The sequence below is a fragment of the Anomaloglossus baeobatrachus genome, chromosome 1 (assembly GCF_048569485.1).
Source record: "Anomaloglossus baeobatrachus isolate aAnoBae1 chromosome 1, aAnoBae1.hap1, whole genome shotgun sequence".
Taxonomy (NCBI): Eukaryota; Metazoa; Chordata; class Amphibia; order Anura; family Aromobatidae; genus Anomaloglossus; species Anomaloglossus baeobatrachus.
The window spans coordinates 502,246,094-502,262,435 of record NC_134353.1 but is presented as its reverse complement, the minus strand read 5'-3'; the positions used below and the strand labels follow the sequence as shown (position 1 = coordinate 502,262,435).

Genomic DNA, 16,342 nt, shown 5'->3' with positions numbered 1-16,342 from the left:
AATTGTTATTACTCGGTTTAGTTTTGATCTCGCATTTAAAGTTCCGAGAAAGTGGGGAGAACTAATAGCAATGAGTTTAACTGCAATGATACTAGATCTGATTGTGTTATCTGTTGACTTTGTAATTTGACAATTGTTTCAATAAATAAAACATTAAAACAAACAAATGGCACTTCTTCCCTTCCAAGCCCTGCCTTGCACTTAAACAGTTGATTTCCAGCACATATGAGGTATCAGCATACTCAGGATGAATTGCAGAATACAATTTTTGGTGCAGTTTTTCCTGATACCGTTGTGGAAAAAAAAGCTACTTGGTTGAAGTAACAGTTTTGTGGTAACATTTTTTTTTTATTTTCACAGCTCAACGTTATAAAATTCTGTGAAGGCCCCGGGGGGGTTCAAAGTTCTCAGTAATCATCTAAATAAATTCCTTGAGGGGGCTAGTTTCCAAAATGGGGTCACTTGTGGGGGGTTTTTGCTGTTTAGGTACCTTAGGGGCTCTACAAATTCAACGTGGTACCCGCACTCTTTTTTTAGCCAAATTTGCTTTCCAAACTTCAAATATTGCTCTTTCTGTTCTGGGCCCTCCCATTTGTTTAAACAGAGGTTTCTGACCACATATGGGGTATCAGCGCGTTCAGACAAAATTTGGTAAATTTTGAATTCCATTTTGTTGTGTTACTTCTTCAAAAAGTGAATACATTGGCACTAGAGCAACATTTTTAGGTAAAATATTTTATTTTTTTCTCATTCCACATTGCTTTAGTTCCTGTGAAGCACATGAAGGGTTAAACTTCTTGGATATGGTTTTGAGCAGTGTGAGGGGTGCAGTTTTTAGAATGGTGTCACTTTGGAGAATTTTCTGTGATGTGGTCCCTAAAAAAATGGTTTTGTGAATTTTGTTGAAAAAAATGGGAAATTGCCGATGAACTTTGACCCATTCTAACTTCCTAACCCCAAAAAAATGTTGTTTAAAATATTGCGCTGATGTAAAGTAGACTTGTGGGAACTGTTATTTATTAATTATTTTGTGTGACATAACTCTCTGGTTTAAGGGCATAAAAATTAAAAGTTTGAAAATTGCAAAATTTGTCAAATTTCCAATTTTTTTACAAATAAAAGCAAAAAATATCGTCCTAAATTTATATCTATCATGAACTACAATATGTCATGAAAAAACAATCTCAGAATCACCAGGATCCGCTGTGTTCCAGAATTATAACCTCAAAGTGACACTGATCAGAATTACAAAAAAATGGCCTTGGCATTTAGTACAAAATTGGCTTCCTCCTTAAGGAGTTAATATACATACATACATAAAACTGATGAGTTCTGTACAAAACAGGACCGGACTAGCCAAATGGCAAATGCTAGATGGGCTGGTACTGGTGGTGGGCCAATAATTTTCCCAAGAGAAACACTCCAGCACTCCACTGGTTCACTATTTAGATCCCTGCACTCCAGCCTTGTCCTAACTCTACCCATGTGATGTCCTCCTCCTCCTATTCCCAATTGTCTTGTGAAGGAGAAAGGAAGCCCTAGCGATGACACTGACATCCATCATCACCAGTAGCTGCCGACAGCCAGCCCAGCAAGAGCCGGATGAAACTAGCGCTTTGAAGGACCGAGCTGCCTTTGATTGTGCTGGCAACACAGACTGTCTTTGGGGATATTGCCCGTTCTTTGAGTTCCAGAACCACCATCTCTAGTTTGCTGAGAGTTCTAGAGATTACACCACCAGTGATTGACAAGTTAAATGGACAGGTGATAACTAGTTTTTGGGAAATAACCTTTTCATTGAGGAACACAGATGCAATTCAGGAGGAATATACCAATATAATTCAGTTAGGAAATATCCTTTTTAAAACATCATTCTTTGTGAGGGTTAATTCCGAGAAGTTCCAAATGTATGTAAATTAATTCTCCTCACATCCCAATATGCTTTGTTTTATCTCATGTGATGTTTGCAATTCATCCAAGCTAACACAAAACTTAACAGTTCATTATCAGAAAATTACCGGTTGCTTTGTCAACCATATATTGTATTAGGATCTGAGGTACAGTAGTGATATTTAATTTGCAACAAACAGGAAAATCCAAAAGCACAGAACATAATTAATTGCATTTAAAATGCAGGTTGTTTCATCTTTTCTATCACAAAACCTTCTCAAAAGCATAAAATTAGGAAACTGCCATTTAACACTAGTCAGAACTGCAGCCGATGAGCACTAGGATTAACTTCTTTTATAGTTTTCCAAGTAAAGTTTTGACACTGTGATCCAGAAATCAGTTTTTTTTTCAGTGGTATAGTTATAGATTGTACATAATAAACTATAAAAACAGTAATGAGGAGAGAGAACTTTTGGGATACTGCATGTTGTAGCCGCCACCTTAAAGGGAGGTGAAAAGTAAGACGTGGACTTAGGCCTCTCAAGTATCTTGCGCGAGTTTCGTGGTGCATCATCCGTCACGGACTTAAGGGGGCTTTACACGGTAGCGATATCGCTAGCAATTTCTAGCGATAGCGAGCGTGTAAATACCCGCCCCCGTCGCACATGCGATTGTTTGTGATCGCTGCCGTAGCGAACATTATCGCTACGCAGCGTCACACATACTTACCTGGTCGGCGTCGTCGCTGTGACTGCCGAACAATCCCTCCTTCAAGGGGGAGGGACTTTCGGCATCACCGCAACGTCACTAAGCGGCCGGCCAATGAAAGCGGAGGGGCGGAGCTGAGCGTGATGTAAACATCCCACCGACCTCTTCCTCCTGCATTGCGGCCGGCGGCAGGTAAGGAGACGTTCCTCGCTCATGCGGTGTCACACATAGCGATGTGTGCTGCCGCATGAGCGATGAACCACAACGCTAAACAACCCTCACCGATTTTTGAGTTTGGGACGACCTCTCCATGGTGAACGATTTTCACCATTTTTGAGGTCGCCTAAGGTCGCTGGTATTACACGCTGCGATATTGTTAATGACGCCGGATGTGCGTCACTAACAATGTGACCCAGACGATAAAACATTAACGATATCGTAGCGTGTAAAGCCCCCTTTATACTCTCCTTACCGGAGCGGGTAGGTTGCATGCATCTCTATGTGATGCACCACGAAACTCGTGCAAGATACACGCGAGGCTATCGCAAGTGTGACACCGGCCTTAGGGTGTATACACAAAAGACTTTCCAGCTGCGTATTTTAGTAGCCATGCTGTGGGTGAGATTTTGCAAAATTTCATCTACACACTGCAAGAAAATCTGAAGCTAAATACAACGCAAATGGCGAGATGTGAAGCAAAACCAGAGCACTACCGAAACAAAATTAGTGGTGGTTTTTCTTTTTTGCTTGTGCAGATTTTTCACAACAGATATTCTTTAATGGAACTGACCAGTGTCATACTGATGTAACTGATGTTGTTCCTTGTTGGCTGCCTCTTCATTATCACTACATATCTGCCCGACCATTAGACACACACACATTTTCTCATTTTAACAACCCCTTTTCATAACGTCAGAGCATCTAATCCAGAGTTACCAAGTATAAGGGCGCAGTCAGACGAACGTATGACACAGACGAGAATCGCAGTGTAAGGCTTCGTGCGCACTAGAAATGTGAAGTTTCTCAAGGAAATTTCTTGAGAAACTTCTGGGAGTGGAAGATTTCCGGACCTCCGGAAAAAATCCGCACCAAATCCGCATGCGGATTTGCCGCGGATTAGCCGCGATTTTCCCGCAGGTTGTTCCCTGCGGATTTTGCAGGCTGTACTGCAGAAATCCGCAGGTACCTGCGGAAAAGAATTGACATGCTCATTTTCTCAAGAAATTTTCTCAAGAAAATCATTGCAAATCAAAGATTGCAGACATTTCTCAAGAAATTTCCGCAGCAAATCCGCGGTTAAATCCGCGGGTAAAACGGCCTAGTGCACACATAGCCTAATGCTAAGACTGGCCGGCGGCTCTCCTGACCCTAGCGTGAGAGCTACATGGAAATACACGCTCTGTCAGGAGAGCCAACAGCCAGTCCAAGCCTTGTGAAGTGATCATTGTCCGTGTTATACGGCAGTCTGACTGCGCCATAAAGTGTTAATATCACATGTTCAAGTGCTGTCCGTTTTTTCCTCTGACAGTCCAGTTCTTTTTTTTTTTTTTTTTAAATTCTTTATTTTAAAGCCAAACTCGTATCAAACATTACATCCCCTGCTCCCCACTGGGACGCAGGTATTATTACAGAAATGACGGTAATATATATACAAACAGTCAGCACACATATGCAATTCCCATCCCCACTACTACTCAAGTCTGGCCCAGTTTACACCTTTTATAAGCCGACCCAACTTAATGTAAGTAGCGAGAAGAGCGAAGAAAAAGAAATCAAAGGCTGAGAAAGATTGAAGGCCTGTAGAGAAAGGGAGATATAAAGGAAGGGGTGGGAGAAGAAAGCAGGGGGGAGAGTCAGGGAGTAGTGTAGGGAGGAAGGAAGAGGGGGGCGAGGGAGAGAGAGAGGGGGAGAAAGAAAAAAAAAAAAAAGGTGAATCACGACTCCTGAGGTTCCGAGAACAAGTCCGCGTACTCCGCCGAGTAGGTGAACTCCAACCATGGAAACCATGTCCTATAAAAGTCTTCCTGGCGGTCGTTAATAGAGGATGTCAAATCCTCCATATGCATCAGATCGTTAATCCGCGAAACCCACTGTGTTACCGTGGGGGGGGGGTAGTAGACTTCCAACCAAGCGGGATGCAAGACCTGGCAGACATGACCAGAAATCTAAGCAATGATCTCCTATATTTAGAGACCGGGAGTTCGGATAGCTGTAGAATAAATAGCTCCGGACCCATTGTCTCAGTAGTACCGGTCACTCGTCTGATTACCTCCCCCACTTCTGACCAAAACCGCTGCAGAGAAGGGCAAGACCAAAAAATGTGCACAAAATCACCCTCCCCCAGACCGCATCTCCAACAAACCGGGTCAACTGAGGGAAACATTCTATGGAGTCTGGTCGGGACCCTGTACCACCTAGCCAACAGTTTGTAATTAGCTTCCAACAGTCTGGAACTGATCGAAGTTCTATGTGCCAGCTGGAGGATGTTGTTTCTTTGTGAGTCGGATAAACTAATCCCCAGGTCCCTCTCCCACTGCAGCAGGTAGGCCGGGGGGGGGAAAATCCCCCGGATCTGATAGCATGTTGTATACCAGGGATAGTGTGTGCCGTAAGACTCCCCTCTCCCAGGCACTTTTCGAATCCCGTAGGAGGTCCGGCATATCGACTGAAGCGAGGGAGGGAGTGCACGAAGTGCCTCAACTGCATAGCCCTCCAATCCCCCAGGGGACCCAAAGGCAAGAGGCCTCGGATATCCGCTAGTGAAGGCCATTCCCCCTCTCTACCCAGATGGCAAGCTCTGAATTTGCCCCCCTGAACCCAATTTCTAAAGACCGGGTCCGAGAGACCAGGACGGAATTCCGGGTCACCTAGTATGGGTGACATGGGGGAAGGCACTGGCAAGAGGAGACGTCTGACCTCCCCTCTCGAACAGCATTCAAGAGTGGCGCCAATGGTAGGATGGGATCTCAGAGCAGGCAGGGAGAGGTTCAAAAGCCAGGGGGTGGCCGGGAGATGTATTTCCGAGAAACTCTGTTCTAGGGCCACCCACGGCTTTGTGCTGGAATGGCGGCACCAGTCCAATACCCTAACCATGTGCGTGGCCAAATAGTACTTTTTAAGGTCTGGGATACCCAGGCCTCCCCTACTCTTAGGTCTGCACAAGAGAGACCGGGAAAGTCTCGCAGGTTTGTTGGCCCAGATAAATTTGATATGTAGAGAGGCCAGTTCCTTGAAGAAAGAGCTAGGGATCCTAATCGGCAAGGATTGAAAGAGGTATAAGAGACGTGGCAGGATATTCATCTTCAATATTGCACATCTCCCGAACCATGTGAAGTAGCCCTTCCCCCAGTTAGCGCAATCTTTTCTAATTGATTGCAGGAGCGGGAGATAAATCAACTTGTAAATTTGACTAGAGTCCGCAGTCAACTGAACGCCCAAATACTTCAAGGACTGGCTAGCCCACCTAAACTCGAACGCGGATTGTAGCGATGTGAATTGCTCAAGGGGGAGAGATATATTTAGGGCCTCCGATTTTGACATATTAATTCTAAAGTTGGATAGAGAGGAGTATGTTTCCAACTCTCTCAGAAGATTAGGGAGGGAAACCCGAGGGTCGGTAATAAAAAAAAGCAAGTCGTCCGCATAAGCCGCGATTTTATAAGTAGAACCTGAGACGTTAGGGCCCGATATGTTAATGTTGCCTCTGATCCGACTGAGCAGGGGTTCCAGAGTCAATATGAAAATCAAGGGCGAGAGAGGACAGCCCTGTCTTGTTCCATTGCGAATGGGGAATCTCTCTGAAAGGAGACCGTTCACTCTGACTGCTGCCGAAGGGATGCTGTACAAGGAACAAATCCAAGCAAGCATCATGCTCCCCAACCCCACTGCCCGCAGGACCTCCTCCATAAAAATCCAGTTAACTCTGTCGAACGCTTTTTCTGCGTCGGTCGACAGAAGCATCAGACAGTCCAGTTCTGATCCATCTTTGCATCTATGGGAATTCGGGAAGCATAGATGCAAATTGAAAGGATTCCTATTTGCATCTGTATCTTGTGGAGGTTACTAAATTTGAATAAAACGTGACCCTTTCTAGGGATCTTTTTATTTGCTTGGGAACAAGTACGTTCCTTCAGTGAAAAAAAGTGGATGAGAAAAAAACATGCAATAAAGAGTTAATACAGCTGTCACATGAAAAAAAATAAAAGGGCCGATTCTCGATATATTACCTTCACACATCTGGGTGAATATTATAACAGACGTTTCCCCTGTAGAGGTCACTGGAGGGAAAGTGAGCTTGATGCTGCAAATTTCTCCAGGAAAGTAGGGGAAAACATGGAAACAATCACCAACCAGGATAACCAAAGCTTAGAGAGCTTCTAATTTGGATAGTTTGCCTGGGCATTTGACGACATGGTTTTTAACACTTAAACATCTTAATAGTGCTTAGAGGAGCACTGAACATAGAAATGAACACTAAGTAACCCAGCATTAAAATAAAAGACTACTACCCCGTGTTTCCCCGAACATAACATAGGATCTTATATTATTTTTTGCTCCGAAAGATGGGCTAGGACTTATTTTCAGGATGATATCTTATTATTTTTCCATGAACAACAATCCACATTTCTTCATGAACAATCAACAGTTATTCAAATATAGTTATAGTGCATTCTGGAACATCAACATAACTCTCCAAACCCAGTGTGTAACACATGAGTGAGTGTGTATCTATCCATCTCTCTATCTAGAGTCGAAACCAGAAGTTTACATACACTATCTAAAAAGACACATCTGCATTTTTTTCTCACTATCTGACATGAAATCAGACAAAACCTTTCCCATTTTAGGTCAGTTAGGATTATCAAAATTATTTATATTTGCCAAATGCCAGAATAATGGAGACAATGTTTCAAGGCATTTTTATTACTTTCTGCAAAGTCAAAGGTTTACATACATTTCATTAGTATTTGGTACCATTGCCCTTAAACTGTATGACTTGGGTCAAACATTTTGGATATCCTCCCACAAGCTTCTCACAACAGGAATAGGAATTTGGCCCCATTCCTTCTGCTAGAACTGGTGTAACTGAACCATGTTTGTAGGTCACCTTGCTCGCACCTGCCTTTTCAGCTTTACCCATAAATTTTCAGTAGGATTGAGATCAGGGTTTTGTGATGGCCACGCCAAAACATTGACTTTGTTATCCTTAAGCCACTTTGTAACCAGTTTGGCAATATGCTTCAGGTCATTGTCCATTTGGAAGATCCATTTCCGCCCAAACTTTAAGCTCCTTGCTGATGTCTTGAAATGTGGCTTCAGTATTGCCACATAACCCCTTCATCCCTGGGCGATTTTCCATTTTGTTTTTTTCCCTCCCTTTCTTCCGAGAGCTGTAACTTTTTTTATTTTTCCGTCAATCTTGCCATATAAGGTTTATTTTTGGCAGAACGAGATGTACTTTTGAATAAAATTAGTTTTACCATATAGTGTACTGGAAAACGGCAAAAAAATTCAGAAGTTTGTCTAAAAAAAAAAGGCACACTTTTTGAGCCATTTTCCACGACCCATAGCGTTTTCATTTTTCAGGTTATGGGGCACTGTGACTGCTTATTTTTTGCATTTCGAGCTGACGTTTTTAACTATTTTTGCGCAGATGCGCTGTTTTGACCACTGGTAATTGAATTTTGCGCAACGTTTGCGACAACCAAAAAACGTAATTTTGGATTTTTTTTTGTCACTACGCAGTTTACCGATCAGGTTAAAAAATACCAGCCCCCTGCTGTCAGGCTTTATTTTGGCTTGGTATCAAAATTGACAGGTGGGACTTCACGTTGGTTTTTTAAATTATTTAAAGGATTTGGAAAAAAAAAAAGTCGCATGCCTTTCCTCTTATTTTGATATACAGCCAAGATGAGCGCATGGCTGGGGCTGCAGCCTGTAGCCGTGGGCTTTATCTGTGCTGGATATCAGAATATGGGGGGACCCTATGCCACTTATTTTATTTATTTTTATACAACGATACTGACGGTAGATGCCAGAGTGTACGGGCTCATTTAAGGTATGACGTTATTTCAACACGCCCCATCACTTGATAAGGGTGTGTTCAAAATGCAGTCCAACGTTTCCAGGCAGAATTATCATTATTTTCTAAGTCCACATGGGCATGGAGTTGTTTATAATAGTAGAGGAGGTCTGGGGGAAAGACCCTAAAGATAAAGGGTGCGGGGGAGGGGGGGGGCGCGAAGCGACGAGAGGAAACATTGCGATGCCCACCAACCAAACAAGTCACACCCAGTAACCTGGAAGGCGCCCGTTCTAGGTTCACAGTAGATGCTAGAGTGTACAGGCTACTTCCAGATATGACGTCATTTCAACACGCCCCATCACATGATACTGACGCTCAGACAGTTGCAGTGCTTTCCCCACCCGGCGCTTGGGATTGGTTGCAGTCAGCTGATACGCTGCCACTCAGGATGGGGGCGCATCTGCAACGAATCACAAGCACCGGTGGGTGAGGAAAGCAGTGCATATGGATGAGCAGTAATTAGTGGCCAGGAAGTGAACGTGAAGCCTGGGGGCAGCATACAGCCATGACGGAGCCTCAGTATGCACAGTTTTCTTGCTCCCATTCCCCTATCCCTTCTACCACCATTTTTAATCTCCAGATTCTGGTCCCCTTAAACTTATATGGCGACCGGATTCTGGACCGGAACCGTATTTAAAACAAATAAATTGTCCGATCCCGGTTATTTACGAGTCCGCTCATCTCTAGTCATGATAGCGATAGGAGTCATCAAATGACCTGTCGCTAAAGTGGCAACCATCAGTACCATGTGATCACATCACAGGGCCTCCGATGGCAGTGCAGCCATTTAAATCGCAATGTCCCATTTTGACAGCACGATGTAAGGGGTTAACAGGCACACATGTCTGCTGTTCAAATCAGCAGACATGTGCAGGGATCACTGCCAGCTCACTGCAGCAGTCGGCGATTACCCCGACATGACATAGGATGTACCAGTACGTACTCGGTCATGAAGGGGTTAAAGGCATAGTACTCTCAGTGTATGTAAACTTTTGACTTTGCAGAAAGTAATAAAAATGGCTTAAAAATATTTTCTCTCTCAAATGTCAGTTGACAAATAATTTTGATGATTATAATTGACCTAAAACGGAAAAGGTTTATAATGATTTCATGTCAGATAGTGAAAAGCACACAGATGTGTCTTTTTAGATAGTATATGTAAACTTCTGGGTTTGGTTTCAACTGTATATATGTAAATCTTTTATTTAGCCTTCATCTATTTATCTATCTAACCACACACACGTACCTGCCTTTCTCCACTTCAGCCTTAGACTCCTGCAGACCTTTTGGTGACAACCTAGTCATATGACTTGATATCACAAAGGTCCTGCAGCACGATCATCAGGATATAAATGCTGGGGCTCCTAGGATAATGGAGGCTCTGTGAAATTGCAGAGTTTGCTCTCCCTTCCATCTAATGTGAGTTTTACATACCAGCCTGTCTCTTGCAATTAAGAGACCTTTGACTACATCATGTCATTTGTTGCGCAACTCACACAGTGGTGTGAGATACTAGTCACTATGGGGTGTGATACAGATTTTGTAACTAGATGGCGCAGTGAGCATGAGAGTGCTGCAAGAGCAGAGAGAAAGTCAGACAGACTGAGGTCAATACCGAGAGGACACAAGGGGCAAGCAAAGACGTAATCAGGAGGAGGTTGGAGGTCAGAAGCTGGACGGAAATGGTCAGAAGACAGTCTGGGTCGAGTAGCCAAGATCAAGTCACAAGTCAAAGCAGGAGCCAGGCACTTACTGCAACAAACCAAGCAATACGACTGGCGCTGCTTTGGCCGAGGACGGTCCCTGATAACTTAGAGGAATTACCTGGAATGAGGAGCATGTGGGCAAACCCCTCCCATCACCAGCGAAAGATTCGGTGCAGGGAAACAGCCCGTCGCAGGAATACAGAACGGCACCGAGACCCCGTCAGGATGTTCCGCGTAGCACACAGGCAGATTATTTTTGGAGTAGGGCTTCTATTTCAAGCATACTCCAAAAATCCAGTAAAATCATGCTAGGACTTATTTTTAGGGTAGGTCTTATTTGTGGGGAAACAGGGTAGTAGGACACAAATATTGTTGTATACCAGCTCTTGGTTAAGGCCCTGAGGCACTTCCTTTCTGACTATACAACAGATGAGCAAGAGTGTAAACTGTGTCAGTCTTCAGGATTTTCTGTATGCTCCTGAAGCAAACAATTAGTGTTCCATTATACTGTATACATGGTAATATATAATTGCACAGTTCTAAAGGTTATTTCAACAATGATTAGTGAAAGTCAATGGTCAGTTTACAATTTTATTTTTTAAGTACAATCAGACTAGATAGTTATTAAATGGCGTTTTCAGTCTGTACTACAACAACTTCTCAGCAAACTATTTGAGCAAGTAATACTGGGAGTTTTAAAACTAACTTTGCAGTTTCTGTGAAAGGCCCACTGGAAACACATTAATAAAAACCGAGACAACAGAGCAAAGTTTTATTTTTGGATGTTTAAAAGAATCCAAACTTTTTTTTTTTTTTTACTAAGCAACCATCATTGAACAATATAGCCGATTATCCCTGAGTAAAAATTATTTCTCCAAAATAGAATTAAAACTGGGAACACGGAATGGAGGGTATCATCTATGGCACAGGTTAAAGGGAATCTGTTTCGATAATTTACTGCTGATTAACCAGTAATTATATCATTAGAGGTCTACTTGGCCCGCTCCCTGGTAGACCAGCATATTCATGAGCTGAACGAACCTTTGAATGGCTATGCCTAAAAAATCAAGTTATCTCCTATTCTATAAACAGAGCTTAACATGTTGATTGCTTTGGGTCCGACTGCTCAGACCCTAAGACTGGAGCTTTGGAAGCCTGAGAGCGAGGCTCTGCATCCTGGTCCTAAATAAAGCAGAAGCGTGCATGCTCAGCCTCAGATAAGCATTGCAGTAGATGGACAACGAATGGAGCAATTTTCAGCGGTCCCATATATAGTAAATTGAGTATGTGCACCTCGGCTCCATTCAGGACAGGACTGCAGAGGCCTGTTTTTGGGCTTTTAAAGCCATGATCTCTGGATTGCTGGGGATCTCAGCAGTCGGACTCACAAGTGATCAGCAGTTTGATTTTTTGTGAACAACCATTTAAATACATATTCCATAATACCTGAATGATAGATCAGTAATTTTAGTATCTAAAAAGTCTTCTCTTTCTGTTTGGCAGCTATTTAACTTTTTTGGATTTCTTTCTCTTCTGCTTAATTATCAGTAAACTCTGATCTACAGCAGACCTTTTCTGTTTACGGTGCTTCTTTTTGCCTTTTTTCAATTGACCATCTAATCCCTCATTCTTGCTTAAATCTTTAAACAATAAATGGTCAGGTTTTTTTCTTTCGTGGGCTCTTCGATTCTTTTTGGGCTTATCTGGTTTTCCTCTAGGAAAGTAATCTTCAGCTTCGTCATATGGCAGAAACGTTTCCTTTTTTCGTTTTTTGACTCCCTTGAAAGAATTATTGGCAAAGCCATCTTTGAATTTGTTTAGCTTTCTTTTATGTTTCTTATTGCCTTTCTTCAGTTTTTTTGGAAGTGGTGAATTTTCTACTATATCTTGTGTGTGTGACTCTTCGGCCTCCAAAGTCAGCAGTCCAGCCGCTTGAAGCTCTGTTGAGGGACAAAAGTAAAAAGAGTGAAAAATAACCAAATATTGATATGTGAATACTTTGCTGCTTTACTTTTTTCTCTCGAAAATTATGTTAAGTTACTCAAATAAATAAATGACTACTAAAGCACCACTCCAGCGTTTAGTTTTTTTGACCAACACTGGAGTGGTGCTATAAATCTAAGTCCCCTGTCATATACTCACTTTTTGGCAGCTTCAACTTTTACCGACGCCTTGCTGGTCCAACGGCGCCATCTTGTGCCCGTTACTTCTGACTGACCAGAGGTCAGAAGTTACATCACAAGGTCAATACATCTATGAAGGCCAGAACAAAGCTCTCAGAGATGTTTTGAGTTGTGATCTAAAGCCTGCTTTACACCTTACGATCCAGCATACGATATCGTATGCGATCGTAACCGCCCCCATCGTATGTGCGGCACGTTCAATTTGTTGAATGTGCCGCACAAACGATTAACCCCCGTCACACGTACTTACCCGTCCATACGACCTCGCTGTGGGCAGCGAACGTACACTTCCTGGAGTGGCAGGGACGTTCGGCGTCACAGCGACGTCACGCGGCAGCCGGCCAATAGAAGCGGAGGGGCGAAGCTGAGCGGGACGTAAACATCCCGCCCACCTCCTTCTTTCCGCATTGCTGGCCGGGAGCCGCAGGACGCAGGTAAGATCTGTTCATCGTTCCCGGGGTGTCACACACTGCGATGTGTGCTACCCCGGGTACGATGAACAATCTGACGTTCAATTCTAGAGAAATGAACGATGTGCGTGCGATGAACGTTATACCGTTCAATCGCAATCGCACGTACCTGTCACACACTGCAATGTACCTTACAATGCCGGATGTGCGTCACTTACGACGTGACCCCGCCGACACATTGTAAGATACATTGCAGCGTGTAAAGCGGGCTTAAGTCGCACTCCATAAAACACTGGAGCTGCCGGCAGGTCACAAATCACAGGAGACCAACCGGAGTACCGCTGGAAAAAGATTAAGCCGCCGGAAGGAAACAGGGGACTTACATTTAAAAATGTAAACAAAACAAATGCTGGAGAGGTGCATTAAAAGCATACTACCCAGATCCACTTATAAAACCATGGATGATAATCAATGATTAAGATCACAATTTCCCTTTAACCCCTTCCCAGTGTGGCCAATTTTTGTGTTTTCCGTTTTTCCTCCCTTTTAAGAACCATAACTTATTTTTTTGGTGTCCACAGACGTATGAGGGCTAGTTTTTTTTGTAGGATAAGTTGCACTTCTGAATATCACGTTTCAATTTACCATATACCGTATTTTTCGCTTTATAAGATGCACTTTTGTTCCCCCAAATTTTGGGGGAAAGTAGGGGGCGAGTCTTATAAACCGAATATACGGATTATATACTGCAGGGTCCAGGGGAGGTGGGGGCCGCTCTGGAGCAGTGCTGGGGGCTGCTGGGGGGGCTGGTAGAGGCTTGTGAAGCTGCGGGCGGCAGCGTTTGATCTCCTGCACCCGCTCATATAATATGCACAGCCGCTGTCCATCAGAATGGTGCTGAAACTGCACCGCGGCGATGGGCTGGGGGAGCTGCACATATTATCTGCCTGTGCTTACCTTTGATCGCACATGCCCCCTCCCCCTGTGTTAGCTATGGCCCCCATGCTGCTGCCCATAGTAAAATAAGGGGCCGTGTGTGCCATCCACAGGGGGCCGTGTGTGCCATCCACAGGGGGCCGTGTGTGCCAACCACAGGGGGCCGTGTGTGCCAACCACAGGGGGCCGTGTGTGCCATCCACAGGGGGCCGTGTGTGCCATCCACAGGGGGCCGTGTGTGCCATCCACAGGGGGCCGTGTGTGCCATCCACAGGGGGCCGTGTGTGCCTTCCACAGGGGGCCGTGTGTGCCATCCACAGGGGGCCGTGTGTGCCATCCACAGGGGGCCGTGTGTGCCATCCACAGGGGGCCGTGTGTGCCATCCACAGGGGGCAGTGTGTGCCATCCACAGGGGGCAGTGTGTGCCATCCACAGGGGGCAGTGTGTGCCAGCCACAGGGGGCCGTGTGTGCCAGCCACAGGGGGCCATGTGTGCCAGCCACAGGGGGCTATATTCAATATAAGGTGGCCATATCCAGATTAAGGGGGCTAATTTTAGGATGGGGGGGCTATGAGGGACATATACTCTATATGATTTGTTAGACGGACACTGGCATTATAAGACGGACCCCATTTATTAAAAAAAAAAATCTCTATTCCTTCACCAAATTTGGGGGTGCGTCTTATAATCCGGTGCATCTTATAAAGCGAAAAATACAGTAATATACTGTAAAAAGAAAAATCAACTTACTTTTTTGGGTTCTGTTTTTATGGTGTTAATTTTGTGTTAAAAATTACATTGGAGCAAAATTCTCTAGGTCAGCACAATTATAGTGATACAAAATTTTTACAGGGTTTTTATTAGTTTACTGGTGTAAAAAAATTAGGAAATTTGTTAAAAAAAAAAATAAAAAAAAAAAATAAAAAAAATGTTTTATATAGCCATTTTCTGAGACCCATAACATTTTTGCTTTTACAGTCCATTGGGGTGTGTAAGAGTTTTTTGTAGGGTGAGCTGATACCATTTTGGGATAGATTTACAGTGCTGGCCAAAAGTATTGGCACCCCTGCAATTCTGTCAGATAATTCTCAGTTTCTTCTTGAAAATGATTGCAATCACAAATTCTTTGCTATTATTATCTTCATTTATTTTGCTTGCAATGAAAAAACACAAAAGAGAATGAAACAAAAATCAAATCATTGATCATTTTACACAAAACTCCAAAAATGGGCCAGACAAAAGTATTGGCACTCTTAGGCTAAGTTCACATTTCCGTTGTTTTGCATCAGTCACATGCGTTGCTTGACGCATGTGACTGATGCGTTGTACAACGGATGACAACGATAAGAATTTCATTGTCGGACTCCGTTGTGTTCGGGGGGGCGGAGTTCGGGGGGCGGAGTTCGGGGGCGGAGCTGAGGACGTCAGTGCCGCGGTCTGCATGGCTGGGGATAGGTGAGTGTGTGTGTGTGTGTGTGTGTGTGTGTCTACATGCGTGTGTACATGCGGAGTGCGGGAGGGGGCGGAGCGCGAGGGGGGCGGAGCCGAGCGGGGCCGTGGAGCTGAGGACGTCAGTGCCGCGGGGATTGCAGGGCTGGGGACGAGTGTGAGTGTGTACACACATGCGGAGTGCGGGAGGGGGCGGAGCCGAGTGGGGAAGTGTCGGCCTCCTTGCACACGTACAGTTAGGTCCAGAAATATTTGGACAGTGACACAATTTTCGCGAGTTGGGCTCTGCATGCCACCACATTGGATTTGAAATGAAACCTCTACAACAGAATTCAAGTGCAGATTGTAACGTTTAATTTGAAGGTTTGAACAAAAATATCTGATAGAAATTGTAGGAATTGTACACATTTCTTTACAAACACTCCACATTTTAGGAGGTCAAAAGTAATTGGACAAATAAACCAAACCCAAACAAAATATTTTTATTTTCAATATTTTGTTGCGAATCCTTTGGAGGCAATCACTGCCTTAAGTCTGGAACCCATGGACATCACCAAACGCTGGGTTTACTCCTTCTTAATGCTTTGCCAGGCCTTTACAGCCGCAGCCTTCAGGTCTTGCTTGTTTGTGGGTCTTTCCGTCTTAAGTCTGGATTTGAGCAAGTGAAATGCATGCTCAATTGGGTTAAGATCTGGTGATTGACTTGGCCATTGCAGAATGTTCCACTTTTTTGCACTCATGAACTCCTGGGTAGCTTTGGCTGTATGCTTGGGGTCATTGTCCATCTGTACTATGAAGCGCCGTCCGATCAACTTTGCGGGATTTGGCTGAAACTGGGCTGAAAGTATATCCCGGTACACTTCAGAATTCATCCGGCTACTCTTGTCTGCTGTTATGTCATCAATAAACACAAGTGACCCAGTGCCATTGAAAGCCATGCATGCCCATGCCATCACGTTGCCTCCACCATGTTTT

General features: G+C 44.0%; 1 protein-coding gene across 1 annotated transcript in view; it reads right to left on the bottom strand.

Annotated features, from left to right (window-relative positions):
* Positions 1 to 10,967: 10,967 nt before the first annotated feature.
* ZCCHC7 (zinc finger CCHC-type containing 7) overlaps positions 10,968 to 16,342 on the bottom strand; it is a 232,265-nt gene continuing 226,890 nt past the window's right edge. Inside the window, exon 9 of the mRNA XM_075338648.1 lies at positions 10,968 to 12,329. Coding sequence (XP_075194763.1) covers positions 11,893 to 12,329 — 437 coding nt within the window. The 3' untranslated portion in view covers positions 10,968 to 11,892. The remainder of the gene's footprint in view (positions 12,330 to 16,342) is intronic.